General features: G+C 60.3%; 1 protein-coding gene across 1 annotated transcript; it reads left to right on the forward strand.

The window, feature by feature from the left end:
* The first annotated feature begins 8,660 nt into the window (after positions 1 to 8,660).
* GADD45B (growth arrest and DNA damage inducible beta) lies at positions 8,661 to 10,638 on the forward strand. Its single transcript, XM_081287265.1, has 4 exons — positions 8,661 to 8,931; positions 9,024 to 9,125; positions 9,480 to 9,702; positions 9,954 to 10,638. Exons 1-4 carry the CDS (start codon positions 8,888 to 8,890, stop codon positions 10,065 to 10,067), a joined length of 483 nt encoding a protein of 160 aa, XP_081143391.1. The 5' UTR covers positions 8,661 to 8,887; the 3' UTR covers positions 10,068 to 10,638.
* Positions 10,639 to 12,697: the final 2,059 nt, after the last annotated feature.

A 12,697-nucleotide genomic window follows, 5' to 3' on the forward strand; every position in this document is an offset into this window, starting at 1 on the left:
CCTCGCCGACACGTCTGGAACCATGTTGGACCCAACTTCTGGGCACCCGTGGCCCCGCTGTGTCGACTCAGGGAGGATCGCTGGACCCTGCCGGCCACAGGAGCACACCGCGTCCCCGTCCTGGAGTCCCGCCTGCCTCGTCGTCTTGGAGGGATTTTACAAGTGTGGACGTTGCAAAACACCAAGGACAATACAGGAGGTTCCCGCCCAGCCTCCCCAAGGCTGGCCTTTGTCCCCAGCTGCTGGGAGGTGACTTCTAGGCCCCAGGAATGTCCCTTCTGAGGGGTATGTCTCCGTTGGCCTGGAGTCTGTGGCCTGGGACAGTCCCATCTGACAATAGGAGGAACGAGGGTTGGGGCCAGGCTCTCTGGGGACCAGCCTCCAGGCAAGAGCTCAGCCGGGTGGAGGCCAGGCTGGGCTTCCCTGCTGGGGAGGACTCCTGGGGACAGTGACCCGACGCTCCCCCGGGGGACCCTCCCGGACTTGGCTTGGTGCCTGGCCTTCCTCGGTCAATTGGAATTTGTATCCTGTAGCCACAATAAAACCGTGAACATAGATGGACCATTTTTCTGGGTGCTGAGAGGACCTGAGGAGTGGTCGTGGGGCCTGTGAACTCGGTCAGCTGCGCTGAATGGAGGGCCCAGGGAAGCCCTGAACCCTGTCTGCAGAGAGAGACCCTCCAACCAGGCAGTCGGTCAAACTCTTCACATCCACAGAAATCCAAACTGTCCGCTGAGCATGGCAGCCACACGTCATTCCAGACGCTCAGGAGGCTGGGGCAGGAGGACGGCACGTAGGAGGCCAGCCTCAGCAATCTGGGGAGACCCTGTCCCAAAATAAAGATGGCTGGGGATGTAGCTGAGGGGTGCAGGGCTTCCGGCGTTCTGGGTTTCATCCCCCATCCAGGAGAGAAACAAAGGAAAGAGGAAATAAAGGCAGAAGCCGGCTGGGGTTGGCTCAGGTAGAGCGCTCGCCCAGCCCGTGAGAGGAGCTGGGTTCCATCCTCAGCACCCCATAAAAGTTAACTAACTGAACAAAGGTGTGGTGTCCAACTACAACTAAAAAATATATTTAAAAGAGAGGGCTGGGCTGGGGCTCAGGGGAAGAGCGCTCGCCGAGCATGTGTGGGCCCTGGGTTCGATTCTCAGCACCGCATCTAAATAAATAAAGTCCGTTGACAACTAAAGAAATATTAAAAAGAAAGAAAGAAAGAAGCCAGGCACAGTGGCACATGCCTGTCATCCCAGCTCCTGGACAGGCTGAGGCAGGAGGATCTCAAGTTCATATCCAGCCTCAGCAACTTAGCCAAGACCCTGTCTCAAAAAGAGAAGCCGGCCCCGTGGCGCGCTCCCGCCATCCCAGTGGCTCAGGAGGCTGAGGCAGGAGGATCTTGAGTTCAAAGTCAGCCTCAGCAAAAGTGAGGCCCTAAGCAGCTCAGTGAGACCCTGTCTCTAAATAAAATACAGAATAGGGCTGGGGTGTGGCCAGTGGCCGAGGGCCCCTGGGTTCAATCCCCAGCACCGAGAGAGAGAGAGAGAGAGAGAGAGAGAGAGAGAGAGAGAGAGAGAGAGAGGGGCAGCCCGGAGGACTGTGCCTCTGCGGAGTGGAGTCCATCCTGGCATCCTGACACCTATAACGCAGCGTCCTCTGGACTCTGACCAGCTGTGACATTGTCCTGCTCTCCTCGCTGATGGGTGGCTGGGTCCCTCTCCAACGCTGTCCCCTGGTGTGTCTCTGGGAGGTCCTGCCTCTCCTTCCTCTAGGTCTCCAAGGGACCCTGTAATGCCTGCTGGGACCTGGAGTGTGTCGGGACTCAGCCTCGGGCCCCAGGCACAGGGCACAGAGCAGAGGGAGGTTGGGCGGGGCTGCCTGCCCACAGGGGCTCAGCGGTCACTCTGGTGGTTTCAGTGCTGAGAAGAAAAACCAGAGGAAGAGAAGCGCAGCCGCTCGGCAGCAGGAGGCCCGCTCACCGCCCAGCACCAGAGGACCACAGAGGAGCCGGGTATGAGGGCCAGGTGTGAGGGCCGGCCAGGGCCACCCGCTGCAGTGGCCAGGGGAAGGCCACGGTGGGGGGGCGATGAGAGGACACCGGCCAGGACGCGGAGGACGCATCTGAAGGTCTGCAGTGTGCTGTATTTCTGGAGGGTGCGTGGAGGAGGGACAAGGCACAACTCAGCTTTTGGAAGTGGCTGTGGCAGGGAGAACCAGGGGGTGGGGGTTAGCTTAAGGGTGTCCAGGGAGGGATGGGTGACTTCAGGTGGCCACAGAGGGGAAGGCATAGGAACACCTATGCCAAAGCCATTCTCAAAACACCATTTTGAGGGGCTGGGGATGTGGCTCAAGCGGTAGCGCGCTCGCCTGGCATGCGTGCGGCCCGGGTTTGATCCTCAGTACCACATACCAACAAAGATGTTGTGTCCGCCGAGAACTAAAAAATAAATATTAAAAAAATTCTCTCTCTCTCTCTCTCTCTCTCTCTCTCTTTAAAAAAAAACAAAAACAAAAACAAAACAAAACAAAACCACCATTTTGAGTGATCCTTCCCACGACCTGACTTTCCCATGAAAAGAAGGAGTTTAGAGAGGTTAAGTCACCAACTCGAGGACACACAGCCCGTGGTAGGCGGAGGTAGGAGGGTGTCCTCAGATGTCTCGCAGCGCACAGCCTCTCCCCATCCCCAGGCAACCCCCTGGCGGACACTGGCCCAACCTCCAGCCCGAGTCTCCCCACTCTACCCTGTAAGGGAGCCTCAGCCTTGCAGCGCCCAGGCCCCGCCAACCGCCCCACCACCTGGCATGCCGCTCCCACCTCCTCCCAGCCCCTCCTGCCTTACAAACGTCTGGACCTTCACAGGATGAGTCACCCCCACCCGGAAACTTCTCCTTGGGGTCAGGAATCCCGTCTTGTTCATCTGTACAAGAAAACATGATGTCACAGCCCACCCTTCCCTACTTCAGACTGGCCAGTGGCTTCCTGGCCACACCCGGAGGCCCACCCAGGCCTCCCCTGCAGCCCCCCAGGCTGGCCCTCCCTCTCCTCCCTCCCTCCTCACTGGGTCTCCAACACAGCCCCGTCCCTCCTGCCCCAGGGTTTGTGCAGCTGTGCCCACTGCCGAGAGTGTGCCTCCCTCAGAGCCTCAAGCCTGGATTTCCCCAGCCACCAGGTGGAGCTCAAATGTCACCTTCCCAGAGGAGCCACCCTGACCCCCTCGGAAGGAGCCCCATGCCCCCCCATGAGTACCACATTGGAGACACAAGGGTTCCTAAGTTCTTTGTCTCGCAAATTCCAAGAAGGAGATCCAGGGCAGGAAGGGGCAGGGAAGCAAGAGGATCCACCAGAGAGGGCAGCCGCGCTCCTCAGGGAGGGGTCCTAAGGAGGTGGCCAGGGTGGCCAGGGTGGCCGCGGCACCTGCCATCTAGAAGTGTACATGGTCAGACTGGAGGGGACCGAGGTGGCCTGACCGCAGACTGGAGGCTTCAAAGAAGGGGGTCTCTGAGTCCAGTCGCAGCAGGACCCCTGTGTCCTGTCCCCTGTCCGGTCGGGGGCTGCTGGGGCCGCTTCATCTCAGCTCTGGCTCCAACAGCGCATGGGTCACGAGCGGCCACGCGCTGCCAGCTCCTGGGGTGCTGGACCTGTCTGACAACCCCCTTCCTGCCCTGCTCGTCAGCGCCCACCAGGGTCTGAGGCCAGGTGGCGCCTCACGTGGACGGCCCCCAGCAAGGAGGGAGGAGCCCACTGGACGCCCTGAACGTCAGGACCTTCCAGAGACGGTGCCCACGTCCGTTTTGCAGAGGGGCCATCGGAGGCACAGTGAGGGCCAGCCAGGTGCCCAAGCCCACACAGCTGGTCGGCAGGAGCTGGGACTCAAGCCTGGGCAGGCCCTGCCCTGCCACGTCCTGACGCTGTCACCCCAGGGCATCCCTCCTGTCCCGGTCAGCGCTGGCTGCTGGGAGGCGGCCCTCCCCCCTCCGCAGCCTCCAGACCCGGAATGACTTCTCGCGGCTCTGCAGCCAAGCCCAAGGTCAAGGGCCTCCCACCCGGGTCCCACCAAGGGCTCTTCCTGGTTGATGGCCTGCTGGTGTGTCCTCGCAGCATGGAGGGCCAGCAAGCTCTGGTCTCCATCCCTCTTCTTAGAAGGACACAGGTCCGATCCTGAGGACTCAGCCTCGGGGCCTCGTGGACACCCACGTCCCTCTCTGGGCACCCCGGTGTGGACCTGGGGGACAGAGGAGGACGGTTTCCTTCTGTGAGGTGGCGGGCCTCCACCTCTGCAGCCCCTCTCCAGCCCCACCCCAAGGGGCTCCTGTCCTCCAGTCCCAGCCGCCCAGCTGCAGGCACCCTGCCTCCCCCAGCAGGTGCCATCTGTCTGGCAGGGGCACCCTCAGCTGGGCTGGGTGGCACAGGCAGGGTCTTACGAACCAGGTCAGGGGACAAAGTACTTCTGCGGGGGCACCGTGTCAAGGTGGCCCTACAAAACTCAGCCATGACGGCGAATATTCTTTTTTTAAAAAAGTATTTTCAGGGAGCGGGGCTGGGGCCCAGGGGGAGAGCCCTCACCTGGCACGTGCCAGGGCCTGGGTTCGATCCTCAGCACCACGTAGAAACCAGTAAGTAAAATATCGTGTCCAGCGACAGCTGAGAGCACTTTGGAGATATTCTTTTTAGTTGTTGAGGGACCTTTATTTTATTTATTTATACGCTGAGAACCGAAGCCAGTGCCTGGCACATGCCGGGTGGGCGCCCAGGCCCGGTGGGCTCGGCCAGCGCTCTGCCCCCAGCCCCACCTGGCCCAGGACCCCTTCTGAGCTCTTCTCATCCCACGGGACTCCCCCGAGGCCCTTGCCCTTGGGCAGCCTGACACAGAGGGTGGAGCAGGGCCTCAAAGGGGAATGTCCCTGATCCTTCTCAGGGGCGCCCACAGCAGCCCCAACAGCCTTCCCCAGGCCTGGCCTCTGTCCCAGCGGCTCCCGCACCCCATGCCATATCCGGCCTGCGCCAGCCAAGCCCTGAGCGTCCTCGGCAGCTGGCCTTGCTGGCCGCCCTGACCTATGGTGCCCACAGCCCGATCCCTGTCCAGCCCCTGACAGAGCCTCCCTCTCCCCAGCCCTGCCTGGGCTCTGGCGTGTTCAGAGTGCCCCGAACCAGCCTCCACCCGCTGTGCCAGCCCCAGGATTACACCAGCACTGCCGCAGGGAAGGGCCCTCACTCCTGTGCCCACGCTCACACACCATCGGGTTTTTTTTTTAATTTTTAATATTTATTTTTAGTTTTCGGCGGACACCATATCTTTGTTGGTATGTGGTGCTGAGGATCGAACCCGGGCCGCACGCATGCCAGGCGAGCGCGCTACCGCTGGAGCCACATCCCCAGCCCCACCATCGGGTTTTAAACGGGGCTGAGCTGCTCCATTTTAGCAGCAAGAGATTTCAATTGCAAGACTCCCATTCAGGTGGAGGGTGGGCTTCGGGTCCCAGAGGTGACAGGGTGGCCTCTCGTCGGGCTCCCAGAGGCATTTCAGGGCAGAGACTATGGTGAAACATGGGGGGGGGGGTGACAACTCAACCCCAGGATCATGCTGTGATGCAGAATTTTCAAAAATCACCATCAGGGCTGGGGGTGGCTCAGGGTAGGGCTGGTGCTGTGTGAGGTCCCAGGTTCGCTCCTCAGCACCCACTGGGGAGAACACTCAGGGCTGGACTCGGCGGTAGAGCACTCGCCTAGCACAGGTGGGACCCGGGTTCGAGTCTCAGCACCACATAAAAATAAATAAAATAAAGGTGTTATGTCCACCTATGACTAGAAAACAAATATTAAAAAAAAGAAAGAAAAATTCACCGTGAGGACCAAACTTGTGTGCCCAAGACAAGTGCCTGGCTTGCTTTGCCCCCACACCGGCCCTGGGTCTAACAAAACTTTATTCACAAAAGCAGGCATCCACAGTAGTCCAAAGCCAGCCAGTGCCACGGAGGGACAAGGTGGTCCTTCCAAAGGATGGAACGCTGTCATTCACCCTGGAGCAGAAGGATGTCCTGGCCGACGGGCCACATGGATGAGCTTCCAGGTGTCCTGCGGATGACCCACGCCAGTCACAGAAGACAGCACTGTGGGGCTGGGGGTGTGGCTCAAGCGGTGGCGCGTTCGCCTGGCATGCGTGCGGCCCGGGTTCGATCCTCAGCACCACATACCAACAAAGATGTTGTGTCCGCCGAGAACTAAAAAATAAATATTAAAAATTCTCTCTCTCTCTCTCTCTCTCTCTCTCTCTCTCTCTCTCTCTCTTTCAAGGAAAAAAAAAAAGACAGCACTGTGCCTCCTCTCCACCGGTGGAATAGGAAACTCCATGTGGATGGAAAGGCCGTCCAGGGTCCAGGGACTGAGGACAGGGCATGAGCCTTGAGTCTGCAAGGCATGATGGGAACGCACCTACCTGCACAGGTGTTGCTCAGAGGGAGGGCACTTGCCTAGCAGGCACAAGTGGGTAGAGCTGGTGACGATGGTCACACAACATTGTGACCGTATTTTTGGTATGCTGATTTGCACTTAGAAACGGTTGAAATCAGGAATGTTCTTATGTATATTTTACCGTAATAGTAAAAGTAATGATAAACATTCCCAGGCAATAGTTTGCATATTTGATTTTTTAAATTACTGCATCAGCTGGGCGCAGTGGAGCCCGCCAGTGATTCCAGCGGCTCGGGAGGCCGAGGCAGGAGGATTTCAAGTTCAAAGCCAGACTAGCAACAGGACGCGCTAACAACTCAGTGAGCCTCTGTCTCTAAATAAATAAAATACAGAATAGGGCTGGGATGGAGCTCGGTGGTCGATGCCGCTGAGTTCAATCCCTGGTACAAAAAATTAAAAATTTTTAAAAATAAAATAAAGCACTGCAGGGGCTGGGGATGTGGCTCCAGCGGTAGCGCGCTCGCCTGGCATGCGCGGGGCGCTGGGTTCGAATGTCAGCACCGCATACAAAGAAAGATGTTGTGTCCACCGAAAACTGAAAAATAAATATTTAAAAATTCTCTATTACAAAAATAAAATAATAAGATAAAACACTGCATCTACAAAATAGAAAATAGGCGCCTCAGGCCATAGTGCAGGGACCCTCCTCACCTCCCTCACCCCGCCCCGCCCTTCCGGCTCTGCGGGCGCAGGGACCTCGGCGGCCACCAGGTGGCGCCGTCGCGCCTCGCCGCGCCAGGGACATTTCGCACCCCCGCGGTGGGCGGCGCGGAGGCGGCGCGATGCGTCAGCTGGACCCGCGGGCCGCGGAACCGAGGGAACCGAGCCGCCGGGCCGAGGCCAGGCCGGAGGATGGCGGGGGAGGGGACGCAGATGTGAGTCACTGGGAGCCCCCGAGGGGCCGTGGGAGACAGTCCCACGCGGGTCTGCCCGCCTAGCTCGTGCAGTGCCTGGCCCCCACGGTGGCTCCGACTGGGCTGCGACAGCCTCTCCAGGCCTCGGCTTCCCCTTTTGCATAAGCAGCATAGCCTCGGCTTCCCCGCTCCTGGATCAAATAAAGACTCTGCGACACAGGGAAGGGGTCGGTTACACACCACGTCTCGATAAGGGCCACCTGGGGGCGAGGAAACGAAAGTGACCATCATCACTGCGACCAAGTCCCAGTCACTGGCGTGCAGCGCAAACCAGAACCGCGCTCGCCAGGCCTTCTCCCGGGCCCAGTTTCTCCTCGCAGGCGGGTGGCGAGACGCGGTCAGAGGGTGGACCGAGAGGCGGCCGGCAGGGGGCGGGATCCGCCAGCACAGCGCCTCCCCGCCGCGCCACCTGCGCCTCCCACGCGCACCCCACCCTGAAACTTGCCCCGGGTGCGGAGGGGGCGCCCGGTCTCTTCCCCTGGGTGCCCAGGGCTTTGCAGCCCCTGCATCTGGGGACTTCCAGGTGCTATCGCGACCTCCAGATGACATTTATTGAGCGCCGTGTACACTTAAGGCTCCCTCCAGCCCCATGAGGCCGGTGTGCATTGATTCTGAGGGGACAGGTGGGGATCAGAGGTTGCCTTTGCAGCCCCCGCTTTTGTAGAGGCCTCCTGAGAACTACCAAGCTTACGGGGTGCTTATTGTATGCCCGTAATTTTACACAATGCATCCATGAGGTCGGTGCCGCTTTCCCCAGAGAAGTCAAGTCACCCTGGGTGTGGGGTACCCACGGCCCGGAGAGACCCACCTAATGACCTCCTGGGAGGGATCAGTGCGCAAACTGAGCGCCTTCCCCATGCGATCCCCCAGCACAGCTTGGAAAGGCTCAGGCCGGGACTCTCCGGGGATAAGGAGGGGATTCCAGGTCCCCCCCCCCCGCGCCCCGCCCCGCGAAAGTCCAGGCAGCCTCGCGCGCTGGAAATCCCGCGCGCGCCCCGAACCGCGGCGCGGCTGCCGGGAAATCTGGAGAAAACTTCTGTTTTTTTTTTTTTTTTCTTTTCTGGCACTCGCGGGCTCCCACCCCGCTCTCTCCTCCCAGCTCTCGCCCCCACGTGGGGCATCCTAGCGCAGCGCTCCGCCCCTTCCACGGCGGCGGCCAACCGAAGCGCTTGCTGCTCTGGCCTTTGTTTTTCCGCCAATAGAAGGGAAGAGTAGTCTCGTCGTGGCCACGCCCCCGCCTTACAAGTCTATAAAAAGCGGCGCCGGTGGCCGCGGGCTCAAATCGCCGAGCTAGGGTACAGAGCGTGGATCTTCAACCTCGTGGATTATTTCTCGCTGAGGACTTTTGCTGTCTTTTCTTCACCCATTTTTACTGAAGGAATTCTTTTACTTCCCGAAGTTCTTGGACAGTTCCTGCTCCGTGGGAAGGTTTGGGCTCTCTGGCTCCGGTTTTGCAATTTCTCCTTGGGATTTGTCGTGGGGTTGCGTCCACTGTGGATTATAACTGCAACATGACGCTGGAAGAGCTCGTGGCGTGTGACAACGCAGCTCAGAAGTAAGTAGCTGGGGCCCCGCCGCCTGAGGGGTGGACTGTGCGGCGGCGCTAGGTGGCCCACCCGGCGCTGACTCTCCTCTCCCTGGCTTCAGGATGCAGACGGTGACCGCAGCGGTGGAGGAGCTGTTGGTGGCCGCGCAGCGCCAGGACCGCCTGACGGTGGGGGTGTACGAGTCAGCCAAGCTGATGAATGTGTGAGTCAGACCCCCTTCCTGGGCTGGGTGCAGTGGGGGCGCCCCTCTGCTTTGCAGTTCCCTATGCCCTGTCTCAGGGCTGAGACTTAGCGAGTGCCCCCCCCCACTATGCATTCGGGGTTCCTCTGCTTTTTGGGGGATAGGAGTTGCAGCGTCCTGACATGACAGTGCATGGCTTGCAACCCCCCTTTTGAACGTCCTATTCTCCATATTTTGATTCGTGCCCCCCTCTCCAGTCAGCATGCGGATGCCAGTCTCCACATCCTGTAGTTTCTCTTTGCTCTTGCAAACTCCTCGTGCTTGGTGGCCTTTCCATGATCCTCACTTGACTCTCTCTCTCTTCAACTCCCTCAGGGACCCTGACAGCGTGGTCCTGTGTCTCTTGGCTATTGATGAGGAGGAAGAGGATGACATCGCCCTGCAAATTCACTTCACCCTCATCCAGTCCTTTTGCTGTGACAACGACATTGACATTATGAGGGTGTCCGGCATGCAGCGGCTAGCACAGCTTCTAGGAGAGCCCACTGAGGTGCAGGACACCACTGAAACCCGGGACCTGCACTGCCTCCTGGTCACGGTGAGCTGGGTCTCTTCCCCGCCCTGCAGGGCACCTGGGCCCATGTTTGTCAACAAAGTGGGGCTGACCAGTCCTGTACCAGCTCAGGGCTCAGCCATGCTTGGCATGTCCCGTGGGCAGCCCTGCCCCTGGCCTCATCACCCAGGCAGCTATTTTGAGCTGGCCTGTTTTCCCCAAAGGGGCCCCAGGAGAGGGAGTCTCCCCATCTCCTCCTGGGGCTCCCACTAAACCATTCCTTTTTCCTCCCACAGAACCCTCACTCAGACGCCTGGAAGAGCCACGGCTTGGTGGAGGTAGCCAGTTACTGCGAAGAGAGCCGGGGCAATAACCAGTGGGTCCCCTATATCTCTCTCCAGGAGCGCTGAGGCCCTTCCCAGCATCAGGACCTGTTGAGTTGCTGCCAAAAAAATAAAACACATTTGACCCTCCCCCCCAGAACAAATCCCCCAGAACCACCCACCCCATCTGACCATCGGGGGCAGAGTCACTGAGACTGAGGACCAGGAGGGGGAGTGTGCGGCCACCCGGCGGCTATCCAGGAACAGCGCCAGAGGCGGCCTCGAGAGGAGAAGAGGGGACCCAGGCGAGCAGGAGAGGGGACCCTGGACCAGGTCTCCTGAGCAGAAGCTGGAGGGGGAACTGCTGCCTCCCCCATCGTGGAGGACCTGGACTCTACACTGCAGGGTTGGGTGAGACTTATTGTCCCCCACCCTCCTTGAGACTGTGGCTGACATCTGCAGAACGTGGCTGGCAGGACTGAGGGCCCACACCCTCGTGGGAGCTAGGGCTGATGCCGCGCTGTGCCCTTGAGCTCCCAGGTTGCGAGCGACAGAGACCATGTGTTACGTGCACTCGTTACTCAACCACTGAGAGACTGATGCTCAGACAGATTTTTACTTCTTTGATGGCCTTGTAATAAATGTCTCAAGCCTCTGGGTCCTGGTGTGTATTTTCCGCTTCTGCGAAGGAAGACGGCCCCGCCCCCCGCGCTGCGAGCCCGGCGCCCCCCCCCCCCCCCCCCCCGCGCACCAGGAAGTGTGACTTAGTCCCCCTTAGAGCTCCCGGCTTTGCAGGAACAGTGCCTCTTCTCTCTGCAGCAGGCGCCACCACCCAACTCCAGCAAATCTTGGCCTTTTTTTCCCCTTCTACCCTGTAGCAATTAAGAGACCGGTTTATTACGAAACCTGGCCGCCGTGCCACCGCTGGTACCGGCCGTCCTGGAGCCTGGCCGAGCCCTGGGCGCACTGACGCACCCCGGGGCGGCGGGGGGGGGGAGCTGGCTGCAGCCCCCACAACCCAAGGTCCGGAGGGGTCACGGGGGCACCTGGGGCCACACAGCGAGGCGGCCCGAGCTACCGACTTGTCCCCAGCCACCCCCCAGGGTCGTCTTCCTCGCCGGGCGGCCTCTTAACTTGCACCAAAGGAAAAAAAAATTTATCCAAAGTAAAATCAACAAGGAGAAAAGGTACCCCAGGAAGTCGGCCTCCGGCCCGCTGGGCCTGGCACCGGGTGCGCTTTGCCTCCCAACCGAAACTGCAAGCCGTCGCCGGTCCTCCCGGGCGCCTCCCCCGCCCCGGGGCGCGCCACCCGCGCCGGCCTCGGTCCTCGCGCCCCGCGTCTGCAAGGTGGGCGCGGGAGGAGCGGGGAGGCCCGGCCGCTGGCCGCGACCTTTCCCCAGCCCGGCGTGGGCGCCGAGGAAAGCCCCGGCGGTCCCCGGGAGTCACGGGGCGGGGCGGCCCCGCGAGGAGGAGGGGGAAGTCCTGGCGGAGGAGCGCAGGGGTGGACGGAGCCGGGGGAGGGCGGCGGGGTCCGGCCGAGGGGCGGGGTGGGGGTCAGGGGAGGGGTCCCGGTCGGAGGTGCAGGCGGGGAGAATGGAGGTGAGCCTTCCAGAGCCTGGGGACAGCGGAGCTGGGGACCCGAGAGACAGGGGGGTTGGGGGACCCCCAGAAGCAGCCAGTGAGCGAAGGGGACCTGGGGAGAGGGAGCAGGAGACTGAGAGGCTCCTGGGGGCCTGGGAGGACTGGGGTGGAGGGTCGGGGGTCCCAAGTTCCAGGCTTCCCTTCAGGCCCCGGTGGCTGGTGTTGCTGGCTCCACCTGTGGCGTGGAACCTGCCCTGTCCTCCCTGACCCTGGCCTTGCACAAGGGCCCTGTGACCTCTGACCCTCTCACCCTGGGCCTCCTGTCGGGTGTGAGCACCACAGCAGGGCCCCAGTGGTGGGGCCCTCAACCAGGGGCAACCTCTCAGGGTCTTGGTCTCCCCTCTGAAAAATGGGGACAATAATCTCCCACTTGACTATTGAGGAAGTGAAACCCTGGTTCTTTGACCGGCTTCAATATTTCATTCCTTCTGTGATCCCTGCCCTCAGCAGGCAGAGCGATACCAGCCCAGGCCACCCAGAATCATCCTCTATCCCTGTGGCCGCTGGGAGTTGGCAGAGCCTGAATGAGCAGGAGAGGGCAGCCTTCGGGGCGAGATGAGCGTCTCCAGACAATATTTTAAAAATTCAAATGAAGGGGGAAATCCGTGGCAAGCAAAATTTCAAAATTAAAAACCAGGACAGGGTGAGGATTCCTGGTCGGTCCTCATGCCTGGGATCCGGCCCCCACACTGCTCGGATCTGTCTTGTTTTCAAGTTTTGGCGTTTTGTTCCACCACTTTGCAGAGACTGTGAGGCTCCAAGGCGGACCCCCGGAAGCCCCCAGCTGTCTCCACCGCCCCAAATGCAGAAGCAGAAGCACAGCTCAGCTTTAGGGCTGAATTCTCTCCTCATTGCTACCTTACAGTTACTGTCATCCATACACTGTCCCAGGGTCCTCCTGCCAACCCCACGTGTGGCCTGTTCCTCGAGTTAATGACTAATGATGGTGCCCGTTTCTTAACTCCTCCCCAGGTGACCCCAGAAGCCCCTTTAAACTTGACTGTGGTCCCAGGAGGAAGATGTTGTCCCATTTCCTACAAGACGCTGAGGCTGGAGTGGAGGGCCACAGGCTGGCC

The sequence above is a fragment of the Spermophilus citellus genome (genome assembly GCF_964194105.1).
Source record: "Spermophilus citellus genome assembly, chromosome: 3".
Taxonomy (NCBI): Eukaryota; Metazoa; Chordata; class Mammalia; order Rodentia; family Sciuridae; genus Spermophilus; species Spermophilus citellus.

What these genes read in the sequence shown, in the direction of transcription:
- GADD45B (XM_081287265.1), top strand. Translation starts at nt 8,888, where the DNA reads ATGACGCTGGAAGAGCTCGTGGCGTGTGACAACGCAGCTCAGAA. An exon ending in TGTGACAACGCAGCTCAGAA is followed by an intron (nt 8,932 to 9,023) that starts GTAAGTAGCTGG and finishes CCCTGGCTTCAG; the next exon opens with GATGCAGACGGTGACCGCAG. An exon ending in TGCACTGCCTCCTGGTCACG is followed by an intron (nt 9,703 to 9,953) that starts GTGAGCTGGGTC and finishes TTCCTCCCACAG; the next exon opens with AACCCTCACTCAGACGCCTG.